The 17,724-nt window shown below is 48.4% G+C and overlaps 1 protein-coding gene and 1 non-coding gene across 7 annotated transcripts in view; one reads left to right on the forward strand and one right to left on the reverse strand.

Moving 5' to 3' along the window:
* Positions 1-1,696: 1,696 nt before the first annotated feature.
* The window catches only part of CLUAP1 (clusterin associated protein 1), a 35,436-nt gene continuing 19,408 nt past the window's right edge, over positions 1,697-17,724 (reverse strand). For 4 of the 6 annotated variants that reach the window (XM_045047581.1, XM_019821043.3, XM_045047582.1 and 1 more), the window contains exons 8-13: positions 16,902-17,043; positions 14,836-14,908; positions 9,228-9,335; positions 6,499-6,554; positions 6,197-6,253; positions 1,697-2,731 (exon numbers count right to left, since the gene is read on the reverse strand). In XM_045047581.1, the coding sequence (XP_044903516.1) occupies positions 2,585-2,731; positions 6,197-6,253; positions 6,499-6,554; positions 9,228-9,335; positions 14,836-14,908; positions 16,902-17,043 (583 nt within the window). In that variant the 3' untranslated portion in view covers positions 1,697-2,584. The remainder of the gene's footprint in view (positions 2,732-6,196; positions 6,254-6,498; positions 6,555-9,227; positions 9,336-14,835; positions 14,909-16,901; positions 17,044-17,724) is intronic. The other 2 variants (XM_003998915.6, XM_006942398.5) reach the window with 1 other exon arrangement.
* On the forward strand, positions 7,924-8,008 carry TRNAQ-UUG. Its single transcript has one exon. It is a non-coding gene; the product is annotated as a tRNA-Gln (tRNA).

Genomic DNA, 17,724 nt, shown 5'->3' on the forward strand with positions numbered 1-17,724 from the left:
CCCGAGGAAGGAAGTGCCACTCCATGGGGAGACTGTGCAGTAGCTAACCAAGGGATGAGGGACCACGAAGGAAGAGGTGACATAATAAACCACACACGGCACTGGAGCCTCTATTGGAGGAGGGGTTACCTGCAGCTTGGGTCAGGCTCCCCTGTTAATGCCCATGAGAAGAAAGAATCACATAAGGAAGGGGCGCCTGGGGGCTCAGTCGGTTAAGCGTCTGTCTCTTGATTTTGGCTCAGGTCATGATCTCACGCTTCATGAGTTCTAGCCCTGTGCTGGGCCCTGAAGTGACAGCGCAGAGACTGCTTGGGATTCTCTCCCTCCCTCTCTCTCTCTGCCCCTCCCCGGCTTGTTCTTTCTCTCTCAAAAATAAATACATAAACATTTTTTAAAAAAAGAAGAAAGCATCACAAAAGGAAAAGAGAAATACATTTTTTGGTTTTTTGGGTTTGTTTGGTTTTTTTTTTTCAAAAGATAAGTCAGGTCAGAGTCAGGGAAACCAAAATGATCACATCCAGGACGATGCAGTGGAAGGCAGGGCTCTGTGGGGGTTAGCACAGCACCCACACACCCCATTCCCTGTGAGTGTGTCATTTCAAAGAGGGCACATCTCCATCACTGCTGAATTAACCGAATGCCGTTTTAAAACAGGAGTAATTTGGGGCGCCTGGGTGGCGCAGTCGGTTAAGCGTCCGACTTCAGCCAGGTCACAATCTCGCGGTCCGTGAGTTCGAGCCCCGCGTCAGGCTCTGGGCTGATGGCTCGGAGCCTGGAGCCTGTTTCCGATTCTGTGTCTCCCTCTCTCTCTGCCCCTCCCCCGTTCATGCTCTGTCTCTCTCTGTCCCAAAAATAAACAAACGTTGAAAAAAAAAAATTTAATAAAACAGGAGTAATCTCTTGGGAATGCAAGCTGGTGCAGCCACTGTGGAAAACAGTATGGAGGTTCCTCAAAAAACTAAAAATAGAACTACCCTACGACCCAGCAGTGGCACTACTAGGTATTTACGCAAGGGATACAGATATGCTGTTTCGAAGGGGTATACGTACCCCATTGTTTACAGCAGCACTATCAACAGCAACCAAATGATGGAAAGAGCCCAAATGTCCATAGATGGATGAATGGATAAAGAAAATGTGGTATATATATACAATGGAGTATTACTGGGGAATCAAAAAGAACGAAATCTAGCCATTTCCAACTATGTGGATGGAACTGGAGGGTATTACGCTAAGTGAAATTAGTCAGAGAAAGACAAATATCATAGGACTTCACTCATATGAGGACTTTAAGACACAAAACAAATGAACATAAGGGAAGGGAAACAAAAATAATATAAAAACAGGGATGGGGACAAAACAGAAGAGACTCATAAATATGGAGAGCAAACGGAGGGTTGCTGGAGGGGCTGTGGGAGGGGGGGATGGGCTAAATGAGGAAGGGGCATCAAGGAATCTACTCCTGAAATCATTGTTGCACTATATGCTAATGTGGATGTAAATTTAAAAAATAAAAATTAAAAAAAAAAAAAAAAAAAAAGGAGTAATCTCCGGCACAGGACTTGGGAAAAGATAGAGAAAACAGCAAAGATGATAGAAATAATCATCACATTATCTCCTAAAAGTTGACATGTACACAGTAACCTGTGAACTTTTCTTAAATATTTTACGTTATAGGTGAATATAAACAACGTAATTATAGTTTCAAGTAAAACTCATTTAATAATATAAAAATACGGTATTAAACACATTTGTTAAGAGTTAAGTAACTTCAGAAGTCTTCTGCGTTCATAACTGAGAAATCTGTGAGAGCTGCTCTGCGTTTCCGTATCAGAAATACGACACACCTCCACCTGTCACTTCTCACTTCACATCAGCGACATTATCCTAGTGCTACTCAACCTAATGCAATCCTGGTTAAGTTCTTTAGTCAGAAACACCTTTCCTTTAACTAGCTTTCCTAGGAAGGGATGTCAACCTTCTGAGAGAAAATGAAGTGCTTCTATTCTGGAGCGTCTCTCTGTTGCCTGGATTTGAAGGAAAGTGGGTTTTCATCTAACTTAGCTAACTTTCATTCAGGAAATTTTAGTAAAATACATTTAAAGCTTGGTATTGCAAACGTGCAGAAGAAAACAGGACCATACAACGAAATAAAAGCTAGAATTAAAAGCCGAAGTACAGTAAATGTTCTAAATTGTACAGGTCAAGAGGAGTCAAGTGCCTCCCCGCCCCCCTCCGGCCAATTCCTAAACTGAGTCCTGTGCCCAGCCCGGGTCTATCCCCACCCCCCCCACCCCCGACTCTTGGCGGAAACGCTTGACAACAACTGCCAAGATGAACAGCGTTGGCCCTTATTTCTCCTCGGGTTTTCATCCTGTGGAGGTGCATCTCTTAGAACACAGGCGTTTCCCAAGTTCGCTGAAGCTCTGTGGAGTAACCCAGAGGAGGCTAAAGACCGAGGTGTTGCTTCATTAACAAGTCCAGCTGGTTTAGTGCGTGAAATCGGTTTCCCTCCTAACCTTCTAACTTCCCGTTTACCTACAGATCTGAGGGATTTAATCTGTCCGGTCTCTTGGCGCAAAGGTCAGAAGTCATTGTCGCTCTCATCCAGGGGCTCAGGTTTCCGGACCCTTCGACTGGGCTTCGCTGGCGAGACAGCAACGCTCTCGTCTTCCAAATCGTCGTCTTCTTCATCGCCCTCCATGTCAATCTCACTGTCCTCCGAGTCCTCCTACAGGAAGACGGCAAACACAGCTGACGGCCCGTCTCTTTCTGACAGCTTGTCAGCAGAGGCCCCTTTCCACCAGTAGCTCAGTTAACTAGCAACACCCACATGTGAAGGAAGAGCTCGGCAGAGAAGCAGTGGGGCGTGGGGCGTGAGAAGGGGACGTTTGTTGGCTCAAAGACCAACATAAACGGATCATCTAAGCAGTGATCCTCAGATACGAGCATGCAGTCTACACCCGGTGCTGCAGGGGCCGGCTTTCCCACTGAGGTCTCAGAAACACCACCGGATGCCGCTCTGCTCCGGGGGCCCAGAGACCCACTAGTGGATAACAAGGACCGAGGGGCTTGGAGATTAGGAAGGGGGTTTATTTTGGCTTTTACCAGACTGGGGGTGGAAAGCCACCCGGGAATTGGGCAAAATAAAAGGAACACTGTGTCCCTCGCCTAGATCTGGGGTGACCAGCTCAGGCGGGCTTTAAAGCTGCAAGTGCTGGGGCACCTGGGGGGCTCGTTCAGTTAAGCTTCTGCCTCTGGACTTCAGGTCACGATCCCATGATTCGAATGTTTGAGCCTGCCATCGGGCTCTGCGCTCACAGCACAGAACCTGCTTCGGATTCTCCCTTTCTCTTTCTCTCTGCCCTTCCCTCACTAGCGTTCTCACATGCGCTTTCTCTCTCTCTCTCTCTCTCTCTCTCTCTCTCTCAAAATAAATAAATAAACTTAAAACCCAAAACTGTAAGTCATGCGTCCCAGGTAAACCAAGATGGCTCGAGCCAGACCACTCCCACCAGCGTACATTCATGCTGCAATTTCCTTCTTAAAAACACAAAACAACAACCCTCAACTTAATCCCATCTTCCTTGCCAGCTGCTCTGCCCTGTTCCTCTGCACCCCCCTCCCCTGGCAACAGTGAAACTCCTTGAAGGAGTTCTGAACCCACCACCCCATTGGCTCTCCTCTCACTGTGTCCTCAACACACTCGGCAGGCTTCACCTGCCAATCCCCCGACTGCTCTTGAAACACAGGAATTCAAATCCAGTGGGCGCAGCTCCGGCATCTGGGGTGACCTCCAGGCTGCGCCTTCTTGCTTGAAAGCCACCCTGTGCTGCGGGGCGCCCTTCTCTCAGGTGCTCACCCCACTGCACTCCTGCATCTTCCAATCTCACGCGCCCCTACACCCTCCGTCTCTCTGACTCTATGACGCGGCTCAGCTCAGAGCCCTGCGGCTCCCTCCTCTCCTCTTTCTACTCTCTCCCCTCACACAATCACATGTATCCTTGCAGCCCGAACACGGCCTAATATGATGGCTTCCCAAACTCAACTCCAGCCCAGGCCTGACCCTCGAACTCCAGACTTGAATTCCAACTGGCCGTTCGACCCCAGCACGTGGATGGCTGGCAGGCACTGCACGCGTAGCATGTCCCAACCCCAACTCCTGCGCTGCTCCCCAAGCCCCACCCACCTCGGGACACGCCAAGGCTACCTGTGCCGTCAGCCAGTACGCCACAAGCTGGGGTGTCCCTCATTTCTCGTCCTCTCACACCCCAGGTCTAGTTAACACAACTCCACGGTTCAGACTATGGAAACATCCAGAATCCGACGACTTCTTCACACCTTCGCTGCTACCACCCTAGACTGAGCCTCCAGCCCCTCCGGCTCCCGCAAGTGCCTCCTGACTAGGGTCTCTTCCACGCCGGTCGGCTCTGGCACAGCCGGGCTCGCGGTCCTCGGCCCCTTCCCACGGCACTCAGAGAAAACCCCGGGTCCTCATCAGGTCCTGCAAAGCTCTGGCGGCCCCCGCTCCCCGTCCTGCCGCTCCTATCTGCCATCCGCTCCATCCCAGTCGCACCACCGTCTCTACACCGCCAAAGCAGGAGCCACACTCCCTGTGTTCTGGATGCCCTTCCCTGCACCACGTCCCTCCTTCCGTTCAGGCCTCTGCCAAATGTCACCCGATCACAGAGACATTCCCTGACCGATCAAAAGACCCCAACCTCCTCCCTCAACCCTGTCGTTCTGTTCCCTGAACTGCTTTCTTTTCTTCTTGCCACTATGACCCGACGTATCCCCTTGGTTACTGCCGGAACGTGAGCTTCCTAGAGGCGGGGACGCATCCCCCACCATCTGTAACACCTGCACGTAACAGGCACTCCGCAAGTGTCTGTCGTGCGGACGAGTGCGCACACGAAGGACAAGCCCGTACGCCTGGGCCAGGTGCGGAGGCGGCCTCCCTAAAACCAACAAGCGACAACAGGCACAGAGGACGTGTGAGCTGTCACTCGGGCATTTGTTCTGAGACAGAGAGAGCTACGCGCCTGAGCAAGCAGATCATAAGACAAGGGAGCCGACGGTGCCTTCCAGGCATCCCCAGCCCCCACGCCAGACTTCCTATTCGTGCCTCGAATGGGTAAGACGGGTGGGCAGAAGCTATTTGAGCATCCAGCCCGACTCTGTTAAACATGTTTGAGGTGGTTTCTCTGCTTCTCGAAGACTACCTTCTGCGATTCCAAGGCCCCACCTTCTCTGCGCATCTTGCCCAGCAAACCCTCTCCCTCTGTGGATTTCGGTAACAATACACAATGTTGGCACTAAATAGAGGGATCTTTTGTACAAGAATGTCAACTCCTGCTCTGTCCCTGTGCAGCCACTAGAGCCACACTCCAGACACAGGTGGCACACGACCTGATAAGGAGGTCTGTGCTCTGTCAGCCCAGTCACCCCTTGTTTCTGGGGCCTCACAGGCTTGCCAGGGACTGCCACCAAGAAGGCAGGCCCGGGGCAATGGGCGGTGCAGCCCCACCTGTGGGGCCCTGGCAAGGACCGGGTTCCCCATCCCGGTTTGTTTCCCCGTCAGTATTAAGTCAGTGACACTCAAGGCACCGGCAGCCTGATGTCCCAGCCTCTTGCCCAGCCTCTCTGAGGCCCTGGTCTCAGGACAGCCTCCTTTTCCGTTCTCTCCCCAGAATGGAACTGAAGAGAGGGCTGGTCTTGACCCTGGGACCTCAGCAGATTCCATTCTTTTCTAGGTTACAGTTCAAGGGCCTAACGACCTTTCTTGTCTCGTGGCTCGCACTCACCCCTCCTCCTCAGCATAGGGAAGTTCTCCGATCTCTGTGGGACCCGGATGGCGTGGCTCTCACCCAGGAGACAGAGCCATCACTGGGAGGGAAGGCTCTGCTGGCCCTGAACAGGCCAACACACACACACACACACACACACACACACACACACAGATGAGGTGTAGGCCCTGAGCAGGCCAACACACACACACACACACACACACACACACACACACACACGAGGTGTAGGCCCTGAGCAGGCCAACACACACACACACACACACACACACAGATGAGGTGTAGGCCCTGAGCAGGCTCACACATCCACACACACACACATGAGATGCGCCCCTGAGGAGGCTAACACACAACACACACACACACACAGATGAGGTGAAAAGAAAACCAACCTGCTTCTTGGAGCTGGAAGTCCTGCACTGACCTAAGAGAGCTGGTGCTGCTTCCGGCTTTGGAAAGCGAGAATGGAAAGAACAGGGAGAAGGAGAAAAAGCGGGGGTGGGAGGGAAAGCACATTCATTGGAAAAGAAAAGAGCCATCAACACATCAACAAGCAGAGGAGAGTCCAGCTCCTGGGGGGCCCAGCTCTGCCGCACGCCCAGCAGCGGGCTAGGCTGAGGCGCACGGCTCGTCTACAAAGCCAGCCCCGGAGCAGGAAGAACGGAACAGCTAAGGGGAGCTCGTCGGGACTCACGTCGTCATCGGAGTCTCCACCCTGCATTGTGCCCACGATGAGTTTGCTAGGTCTTCCTGAGGAGAACCAAAGCATGAAGAAATTAGGAAAACCTCATTAAAAAAAAAAAAAAAAAAAAGGCGGGGCGCCTGGGTGGCTCAGTCGGTTGGGCATCTGACTTCGGCTCAGGTCATGATCTCACGGTCCGTGAGTTCGAGCCCCGCATCGGGCTCTGGGCTGACAGCTCAGAGCCTGGAGTCTGTTTCAAATTCTGTGTCTCCCTCTCTCTTTGACCCTCCCCTGCTCATGCTCTGTCTCTCTCTGTCTCAAAAATAAATAAATGTTTAAAAAAAAAAAGGCAAGGAATGGTATTCAAGATTTGCTTTCCTTTAGAAAATTGGGGAAAACAAGAATCACGCTAAAAAACTTACTTAGGTAGCATCCAAATAATCAAAACTATAATAAACCACAAGAGATTTTCTAGATTTCCACTTTGAAAAAAAGGAAAAGGGCAATAAAATATAATCATTAACTCGGAAGTCAGAAAAACATATATGCATCCTGTAAATGTTGTAAGAAAAATCAGTGAATCCCACTATGAGTAACAGATAGCTGTGCTATCCGTTGGAAAAACAAAGTCTTCCTCCAGGGACCAATGTATTTGAATCTATGAGCTTCAAAGAGAAAAAACTAAGTATCACACTTAGTTCATCTTTCAAACCTGCGCCCCCCCCCCGCCCCCCCCCCAATTCCGTTATCTCAGGGATTCTCCTCTCTCCTCTGGAAGTCAGGGTTGCTGACAGGGGACTTCTGCCAACGCTCAGGGGCCGTCCTGCACGGGGCAGAAGCGGACAGCTGCATCACACCCGGAGGCTGACAAAGGAACAGCCGTGACCCCAGGTCAAGGCCTCGGGGCAAGGGCAGCGAGGGCAGCCCAGAGAGGAGCTCACTCGGGACAGGCCTGGGGTGACCACCAAGAGCTATTTAAGGAAACTTTCCCTCACTCAGATCAAATGCAAGTCTTGTGTTGTCCAAAGCCCTTATTTATAATTTTTAGAAATGGACTTTGTGACTTGACTCCTGCAGGCTGAAAGGTCAGCAGAATTCAGGAGCCCCAGTGCCTCTAAGAGATTCTCCTGAGCCAAACATCTACCTTTCCAGAGCCTCAGCTCCCATCTACAGAATGGGAGTCATAACCTCTAACCTCTATTTGTATCATGAAGCTGTTAAAAATAAAAGGAAAAGACATCAGAGCATCTAAGTAACTTATGTAAAAAGGAAAATGTAATAAAGAACAGCCGAACCTAGAATAAGGGCAGTTAGCAGGAAGAGTTAGTATCAAATGAAGATAATTCACCTCTTAAATATGTTGTGTATATAAAAATGCAAACCGCTCCCCAAATTAACAAATGGTAGATAAATGTTTTTAAAGGCAAGTATAGGGGCGCCTGGGTGGCTCAGTCGGTTGAGCGTCCGACTTTGGCTCGGGTCATGATCTTGCTGTCCGCGGGTTCGAGCCCCGCATCGGGCTCTGGGCTGATGGCTCAGAGCCTGGAGCCTGCTTCGAATTCTGTGTCTCCCTCTCTCTCTGACCCTCCCTCATTCATGCTCTGTCTCTCTCTGTCTCAAAAATAAATAAACATTAAAAAAAAAAATTTTAAAGGCAAGTATAGGGCAATGTAGTAATATCTATCAAAATAAAAATTTACATAACCTTTGACCTAAGAATTCCCCCTTGAATGGTACAAACACTGAAGATAAACAGAAGGATGTATCTACGAGGGAAAGAAAAATAAAATAAATATCTTTCAATATGGGAATGCCTGAATAAACCCCAGGTATGATCACACTGTGGAATACTATGCAGCTGTCAAAAAGAACAAAGCAGAATTGTATTTTCCTGACACGGGAGGAGTTCTAATATATTTCATCATAATGTTTTTAAAAAGCAAGTTGCAGGAGGTGCCTGAGTGGCTCAGTCAGTTGGGCGTCCAACTTTGGCTCAGGTCAGGATTTCACCATTCACGAGTCCGGGACGTGCGGTGGGCTCTGTGCTGACAGCTTAGAGCCTGGAGCCTATTTCAGACTCTCTGTCTCCCCAGCTCTCTGCCCCTCCCCCCCCCGAAATAAACATTAAAAAACAAAAAGCAAGCGGCAAAACTATGCACAGAGTCTGGCCCCATTTAGGTTAAAAAATGTCTCAGGTGATCTTTGTGTCTAAGTTTCACTGTATGTGTGTGCTTGCCTCTGTGTGAAAAGGCAATGTGGAAGGACCATCCCCCCAAGCCACTGACCGGGACCCCTTTAGGATGGAAAGTGGGACCTCAAGAAGATCCCAGGGGAGCACCCACACTTGTCCAGATATTTCATTGCTCTTCAGCAGTGAGAAAGCAGAAACTACTAGGTTTTTTACAGGCAGAGATGGTTGTGTGAGTCCCTTCTCTGTGCATAATTCTCTGATTACACGGGATGCAAGTGCACTGAGAACAGTTTGGACCCAAAAAAGGACAGAACACAGCTCAGTGGCAGAAGCAGTGTGTTCCCATAGCCTCTGTGACCAGGACACAAAGAACAATCAGCTATTCTTGAGACCACAGGTAAGAGTGTTAGCAGCAAAGGTGACCACACAGAGGACTTTAAGAGCTGAATCCTGATAGACAACAGAGCAGGATAAACCCCGGAGCAGGGGCCACCCAGAGTGTTCTATGACAGGGCACGGGAGGCGGGGCAAGAGAAAGAAGTCATGCTACCTTGCATGAGCACCTCCACGGCCGTCCGCGGCTTGGACAGCCGTCTCTCCTCCAATTCACTGTCAGATTCGTCTTCCTCCTGGATGTCAACGTCCGAGTCGTCATGACCTGGGAGCAACACAAGTAGGCAAAACAAAAGGGCGGCTCCATCATTACCTCTGAAACAGCTTGTATCCAAAAGGCTCTTGTGCAAAACCATTTGCACTTCTCAGCCTTCCTCCTGCTGCATTAGATTTTATGAGACTCTTAGGATTGGCCTGTAGATACTTAGAAGGGTTAATGCAAACAAGGATATACTGGGTTAGTTTTTTTAAACAATTTTCCAAAGCAAGGCAAAACTGGGTCAGAACACTATTCTGGTAGGTGAACTACAATTTGAATCACCAGCTGTCAAGGTATAGCTGGAAGTTCTTGGTTAATTGGGGGCAGAGTCCATTCTCTGTTCAGGATTAGGTGGCGTTACCACGACTCGAGCTCTTTGTGGGTAACGGAGATGAGGAGACAGAGCCCGCTGAAAAGGTGAGGGATTGCACCAAAACGGGCCTGCAGGCAACGAGGAGAGTGGGCCAGGAAAGGCTGGCCTGAGAGAGACGGTGACCTAGTGAGTGGCTGTAAGAACTCGTGCTCACGATCTCCTTTCCTGGAGAAAATTCCCTTACAGAGACACACAAAGAGAGGGCCTTCTCACATTGTGAGATGTGCGACAGCCTTACACATTAATTTCTTACACGTTAATTTCTTAAATACTCTTCCAGAGTCTTGTGTGGGTTAGACATTTCCTAATGGGAACTTACAGGAGGAGAGTTTCCACAGTGGAGAGAAAAAGCTTTCACTGCCCAGCTGACTCCCTGTGACTGGGGAGAGACACTGGTTTTGGAAGTAAAGAACAGGAGGAGTTTGCAGTCGCTGTGCTGACCAGTGAGTCAGAGGTCAGTTTGGAAGTACAGTAATTGTTCGTCTACGGAAAGGCTTTGCTCAGCCCCTGCTCTAAGTGGGTGAGTGGGTGGCTGCGTCTGCCTGGGCACCAAGGGAAAGTTCTCTGCTTTCTTCGCCGTGGAGAGAAGAGCTGTGCTCTCCAGCATGGAGGGGTAAGCTGGGAACCAGGGATGTGTTAGTAATAGATAGCATCCTGCAAGGACTTCAACACAATCTGTCTGAAAACCGCCACCGTACAAAAAGCCTATACAGAGAATATAATTAAATGCTAACACAAATGAATCACTACAAAACGCAATTACTATTCATCTGAGTTCACTTTTTATGGACATTTTATTATGACATTGTAGCATTACCCCTTGCAATATAAATCAAATGATATCATGAATTTTAAAATAATAATAATACATGTTTCTCAGGCTCAATAGGATTTCTTCTGACAAGTTCAAGCCAATACACTAAATTAATGCATGCGGACATGGAAATCACCCAGTTATCAGTGACATGTTCAAGTTAGGATAGCAGACAAGAGTGCCCATAAAATTCAAAGAGGAAAGAACAGTCTTTCCAACAAATGGTGCTGGGACAACCAGAGAGCCACACGCACAACAATGAGTTGGACTCCTACCTCACACCATATGCAAAGACTAATTCAAAATGGATAACAGTTAAAACTGTAAAAGTTTTCCAAGAAAATATAGGGATAAATCCTGGTGACCTTAAATTAGGCAGTGGTTTCTGAGATATGACACAAAAATGCAAACAACAAAAGAAAAATTAACAGTGTGGACTTCATTAAAAGTTTGTGCAGCAAAAGCCAGCACTAATGAAGTGAAAAGACAGCCCAGAGAATGAGAGAAAAATATCTGCAAATCACAATTTGCATAAGGATCTAGTATCCAGAATAAATAACTCTCACAATCCAATAATAAAAAAACAACCCAATTTAAAAACGTCCAAAGGACTTGAACAGACATCTCTCCAAAGATTGGTACGAATGCTCAGCAAGCCAGGAAAAGATGCTGCACTCCATTAGCCATCACAGGAACTCACATCAAAGCACAGCGAGACACTACTTCATACCCACGTAAGCTACAGGCAGTTTCTTTTCAGGTTTCTCTTTTTATTTATTATTATCTTTTAGATGTTTATTTTTGAGAGAGAGAGAAAGGGGGCGCACGCAAGTGGGGGAGGGGGAAGGAGGGAGACAGGAGGTGAAGCAGGCTCCATGCTGACAGCAGCAAGCCCGACGTGGGGCTTGAACTCATGAACTGCAAGATCACGACCCGAGCAGAAGATGGATGTTCAACTGGCCGAGCCCCCCAGGCGCCCCCAAGTTTCTCCTTCTACATCAGCACAGTCCAACAGAAACACAATGCCAGCTGACAGATCTAATTTAAAATGGTCTAGTGACTACATTAAAGTAGAAACAAGTCAATTAATTCCAGTAATGTCTTACTTAACCCAATGTATCCAAAATACCATTTCAACAGGTAAACAACGTAAAGTATGAGTAATGAGTAATTTAACTTTTCATCCATACTAAGTCTTCAAAATATTTTCCACCAACGGCACTCCTCAATTTGGATGAGCCATACTCGAAGTGCTCAAGAGTCACACATGGCTTGTGGCTACGAACTGGATGTCACCATTCTGGCCTCGGCTCCCTGAGCGCCTTATCTGTCACCGTGCCTCCAGTGCTGGTACAAGGCCTGACACACAGTAGGCATGCAGCAAGTAAGTGTTGAACGCAAGAACATTTGCTCTCCACTATATCATAAAAACTAAATCCCAGCAAGGTTACTAAAGTGCTTTCTAGAAATTTGTGGGTCATTTTATGAAATCAGAGGACTCTACATTCCTTACACTCCAGTGCTGAATCCTGTAGAGAGCACAGTTATAAATTTACCACGAACAGTGAGGTTTAAAAGGACGGTGGGAAGATGAGGGCTGTCCTTACTGTGACCACAGGGCATGTGAACAAAGTACTTGGCCTTTTTTGTCTCTGAGGTCCTCAGGGCAAGGACCTGTCTCTAATCACTCAGACTTGCTCTCTCTTACTCCAGGCCCTTACTCCAAACCCACAAAGCCAATTTGGTGACATCACCTCCTGCTTAACAGAGAAGACAGGAGCCATCAGATGGGAGCCCTTCAGCACACGACCCATCTTCCAGCCTGAGCTTGAGTCCTGCACGCCCACACGTTTCCTCACTCGGCAAAACTCATCCTCTCACTGAGCTCTGGTTCTCACCCTTTCTTACAGACTCCCAGGACTTTCCTCATCCGGTACCTCCTTCCTCTCCAACTTACACTTTTCAGCCTTTGCGTAAGTAAATAGCATCTCCCAAGGAGGCCTACGTTGACCCCCAATTTAAAACACAATTCCAGGGCATCTGGGGGGCTCAGTCAGTTGAGCGTGCAACTCTTGATTTCAGCTCAGGTCATGACCTCACACTTTGTGAGTTTGAGCCCCGCATCGGGCTCTGTGCTAATAGTGGATAGTCTGCTTGGGATTCTCTCTCTCCCTGTCTCTCTCTGCCCCCACCCCACTCATGCTCTCTCTCTAAAAAAAAAAAAAAAAAAAAAAAAAAAAGAACTTAAAAAGAGTAAACGCAGGCTGCCTGGGTAGCTCGGTCAAAGTGTCCAACTTTGGCTCACGGCTCATGAGTTCAAGCCCCACATCGGGCTCTGTGCTGACAGCTCAGAGCCTAGAGCCTGCTTCAGATTCTGTGTCTCCCTCTCTCTGCCCATCCCCCACTCGCACACTGCCCCCTTCTCTCTCAAATATAAATATTTCAAAATTAAAAAAAAAAAGGTAAACACAATTCCACACACCCTCACCATCTCCCTCTCTGCTCTACTTTACCCCGAAAGGCATTTTTCACTTTCCACGCACAGTTTGCTCATTGTTTGTCTCCTCTCACTGGCAAGCAGCTTGGTTAAAGCAATGATTGCTTTTTTTGCTTTTCTAAATTTTTTTTAATGTTTTTATTTATTTTTGAGAACGAGAGAGTGTGTGCACAAGCAGGAGAGGGGCAGAGAGACAGGGAGACATAGAATCAGAAGCAGGCTCCGAGCTGTCAGCCCAGAGCCTGACACAGGGCTTGAACTCCCGAACTGGGACATCATGCCCTGAGCCGAAGTCGGACGCTTAACCGACTAAGCCACCGAGGTCCCCAGAATCCCTGTCTCTTGTCCACTAAGGAACCCTTCTTCGCACCCAGAATAGATACTCAACAATGGTTTCCTGCACCGAATCAGCTGTCTACACGGTGGTGTAAACAAGATGAGCTCTTTCAGCTCCTGGATTTTGCTCATTCTTACCCCTAATTTGCGTCCGTGTCCTATTTGGCTTTTCTGTTCAGAGAAGTCTTTCAGAAAGTGTCCTTTTATCTAACTCCCCGCTGATCCCAACTCTCTGACCAATGTTCCCGCATACACAGAAAAGCAAAGAAAGAACATCTTAACTTTAGGATGGTTCTTCTAATTTTCCTCACTTCTTTGCCCTCAAGCTAATTAAGTGCTTTCCTTCATTAATTTGGTTTAAATGGGACATTATTTTTCCAAAAAAAGCAAAGTCACAGATGCTCCTAAGAATATTTGTCCTTCAAGAGATCCCACACCTGTGGATCACAAAATTAAAGCGTGAGTTCAGAAGAATAAAGACCGATGACAAAGGTCTTATGGTTGGCCCAGGCACACAGCAGGGTGCAGCCAACCAACCAGGGCTCTTACTTATGCTGGGCCTCCTGGGAGGGGATAAACTCCATGCAGGCTTATCACCTAGGGCTGCCTCGGGCTCTCCGGCCTGACCTGGAACCACAAAGGTGAGGGGGGCTGCTCTGGCTAGAGAGGCCCCTGGAATTTCCTAAACTTGCCTCTAAAGGATTTCCCAGCACTCCCTATTCTCCTTCCAGAGTTTCCTGAAATTTAGGAGAGAGAGGCAGAGAACAAGTACAAAAGGAGAGAGGCCCAGAGACAGAGAGGGAGGGAACGTGTCCCAAGTCCCACACACGGCATCCTCAAGCATGAGAGAATAAAATACTTCATCATAAAAAAGAGAGCAATAAGCAAGAGGAGGAGGAACTGAGACAAAGCCATTGATTCGGCATTAAGACCATGTGCTGAGGCCGCCCAGACATCTCGGTGAAGTTCGTGGAGGAAACGTGCTAACCAGTCACGCAGAACACTCCTCCCCGGCACGCAGCTCTCACATAGGGTAGCCCCCACTTGCCCCCAGGTGACGGCCTCACTGCACAATCCTGGATTACTGGGGACACAGGACGGGTGTGTATGGGAGGGGCCTAACTCTAAGCAAGTGCCCCACTAACATGCACTGCATTAATGACACCTGCTTTCTACCGGTCCTAAAAGAAGGAACCTAAAGACCTCCGAGACCACATTTTCTTTTATAGTTACATATTATACGTAATTCAAACTGTATCATTTAAACAGGGAAAAACAGTATTTTAGTTGATAAGAAAATCAAACGTGCTTTGAATGCTGTGTAATTTGAACCAGTCTCTTGAGCTCGAGTGAATTAAAATGGTACTTGATATAGAAGTTTTGAGAAAATCGCCTTTTGAAAATAAATTAAATACACGCATACATTTGTCAAGGCTAAAAAACGCTGGTCCAGAAGAAACAGCCCGGTCTACCCATGTGGTCTTACCTTCAGTCTTGAGCAGACGCTTTTCTTCTTCCTTCAGCTTGTTCTGCATCAGACGCAGAGTGTTCTCAGCTTCCTATGGAACAGCAAGAACAAGATTCAGAAGAGATCACCCTTTGGTGGACTGTTTTATCATTCTCTACCACGTGGATAAGCAGGGCCGAGTCTGTGACGCAAAAGCAGCAAAGATGTAAAGCACATGGAGACAGCGAACGCCGCCTGAGAACCAGGGCCGTGGTCCCAAGGCCCCCTCTCTCCAGGATCAGCCAGCAGCCCAGCCAGGGGAGGCCGCCTGAAGTGGCACCGCGGGCCCTCGAAGCCCTGAAAAAAAACCGAACCAGACAGGGAAATGCCCGTGTGTCCGTGTGGGACGTCGACACAAGGCAGACGCATCGAGAATGGGATAGTACGGGCCTCCCGCTCTCAGAAAATAAAGCATGAATTTTATTGTTTTTCTGCTCTGTGCTATTCCAGCCCCAGAAGATGCTAAATGGTGACTGATCTGGGTGACAAGAGAAAAGAAATAAAAACTAGTCTAATTCCTAGGGGGATAAAAGCTAATACCTCAGCTAGGTGACAAAATGTGGCCCTGATTATGGTCAAAAGAGAGAACGGGGGAGGACAGTGGCTTTTAAAACTTTGGTGTCATTCTACATATCAAGAAACAAGCACTGTTTGAGGCGTGAGCTACCTTCAGGGCGCAGGTGTTATGAACACACGGAGCAGGTGTGAGCAGAGGAAGGAATGCTCGCCCCCGGGCCACGTCTTCGGCACGACCTCCACACCTAGGGGCGGCCCCGCGTGACACCACAGAATGCTCACTTTACTTTCACGGCCCTTCTCTGCTCTTCCCCAGACACTGTCCTCACCACGGGCCTGTCCTGCACCCTTGCTGCTCCGTGGCCTGCCCCTGCCATACAGCAGTGGTGGCAACCGGCTCCGTGTCAAGATAAAGGTGTCCCCAGGAAAGCATCAGCCACCCCCCGCCGGCCGTCCTGTACAACCAAGCAGCTCCACCTCATTCAAATACCCAGCTTTTAAGAAGGAGGCATAACCTTCACGCCGAAAGCTGCCAAGGACGGCGTGAGAGAGGGAGGTTACAGACCAGTTTCAGCATGAACACGGATTCCAAGGGACCATTCTGGGGTTAAGCAGAAATATCCCCAAGGGATAGTAGCAATTCAAAACACGAGAGTAACTTGGTCCATTTCTCCTTTGTTCTGAAATCCGTATTTGCCAGCTCATGCTGGGACCTGAAACACTCTTTCCTAAATGGCCTGGAACAATGGGATGAGAGGAACCCGGACGACCGCTTGCTCTGGGTCACACACACTTCCCACAATAATCAATAAACTGCGTTTCCTCTTTATAAAGCAGTATCTGATAAACTTTCAATTAAGCAGGGCCTGAAAATCTTTCAGTGACCTGACCGAGCAAATTTTTAGAAATCTACCCAAGGCCAGTCACCTACTCCATGGAACTCAGTGCAAATTAAAATGCACTTAAGAATTATTAAGAATTCAGGGGCGCCTGGGTGGCTCAGTCGGTTGGGCGTCCGACTTCGGCTCAGGTCACGATCTCGCGGTTTGTGAGTTCGAGCCCCGCGTTGGGCTCCGTGCTGACAGCTCAGAGCCTGGAGCCTCATTTGAATTCTGTGTCTCCTCCTCTCTCTGACCCTCCCATGCTCATGCTCTGTCTCTCTCAATAATAAATAAACATTAAAAATAAATAAATAAAAAAGTATTAAGAATTCCAAACCAGTGACGGCACAGCATTAAAGCAAGCACAGGCCCTCCTAAGCTAAGTCTTGGGCGATTGCGCAGGTCACGTGGCAGCCCTGTCTGCCGCCCTAATGGACCAAACCCATCAGAGATCCGACCAGCCTGGAGTCCAGGCCACACCACCAGCAAAAGAGAAGAGCTGCGTGAGCGATCTGCAGACTTGATCAGGGAGAAGGAACATCCAGGGAATGTTCCCCCACGACGACATTTACAAACTGACATGTCACCAAGTACAGAATCCCACGCCAGAAGGAACGGTCTGCAGAGAGGAGCGGGCTAAGCGCTCACCTCAAACCTCTCTTGCTCCATCCTATGATGGTCTTCAAGCTGCTGTTCCAGATAAGCCAGATTTCGAAATTTCTCCAGATAAATGTCATACTGCTTCTGCAACTCCTCCTCGATCTTCTCATATTCATCCATAAAGGCCGGCCTACAACAACCAAGTGAAGTAAAAAGTGAAAGATTCATCAACAGACAGTTGAGATTAGTAGGCTGAGCCCCAGGCCCCACCGTGGTCTGCTGTGGAAAGCCTTCATGGAGAAGAGTCTTCATCCGGAAGCTGCTTAAAGCTCATTTCCCTTTCCTCCTCCCTCCCCTCAAAAGCAACACGCTTCGTTTGTTTCTTGATCAAAAGCTCTTTGTAAAAACTTGAAAATAATCTTTAAAGTATGAAGAATAAGGTAAAGATTACTCATAATCCTATCACCAGGTACAAGCACCGAATATCTGATAAACATCCTTCCAGACTTTTCTGTGCATAGATATATATACAGAGAGAGAAATATATTTTTTCTTTGTTTTGCGAGAGAAAGACAGAAAGGTGGGAGAGGGGCAGCCAGCAGGCTCCATGCTCAGCGCAGAGCCTGAGACGGGGCTCATTCCCACAACCCTGGGATCATGACCTGAGCAGAAATCAAGAGTCGGACACTTAACCAACTAAGCCACTCAGGCGTCGCAGAAATGCATTTTTATTTTTTATTTATTTAAAAAAATTTTTTTTAATGTTTATTTATTTTTGAGAGAGAGAGAGACAGAGACAGACAGACAGAGCATGAGCAGGGGAGGGGCAGAGAGAAAGGGAGAGAGAATCTGAAACAGGCTCCAAGCTCTG

The sequence above is a fragment of the Felis catus genome, chromosome E3 (assembly GCF_018350175.1).
Source record: "Felis catus isolate Fca126 chromosome E3, F.catus_Fca126_mat1.0, whole genome shotgun sequence".
Lineage (NCBI taxonomy): Eukaryota > Metazoa > Chordata > Mammalia > Carnivora > Felidae > Felis > Felis catus.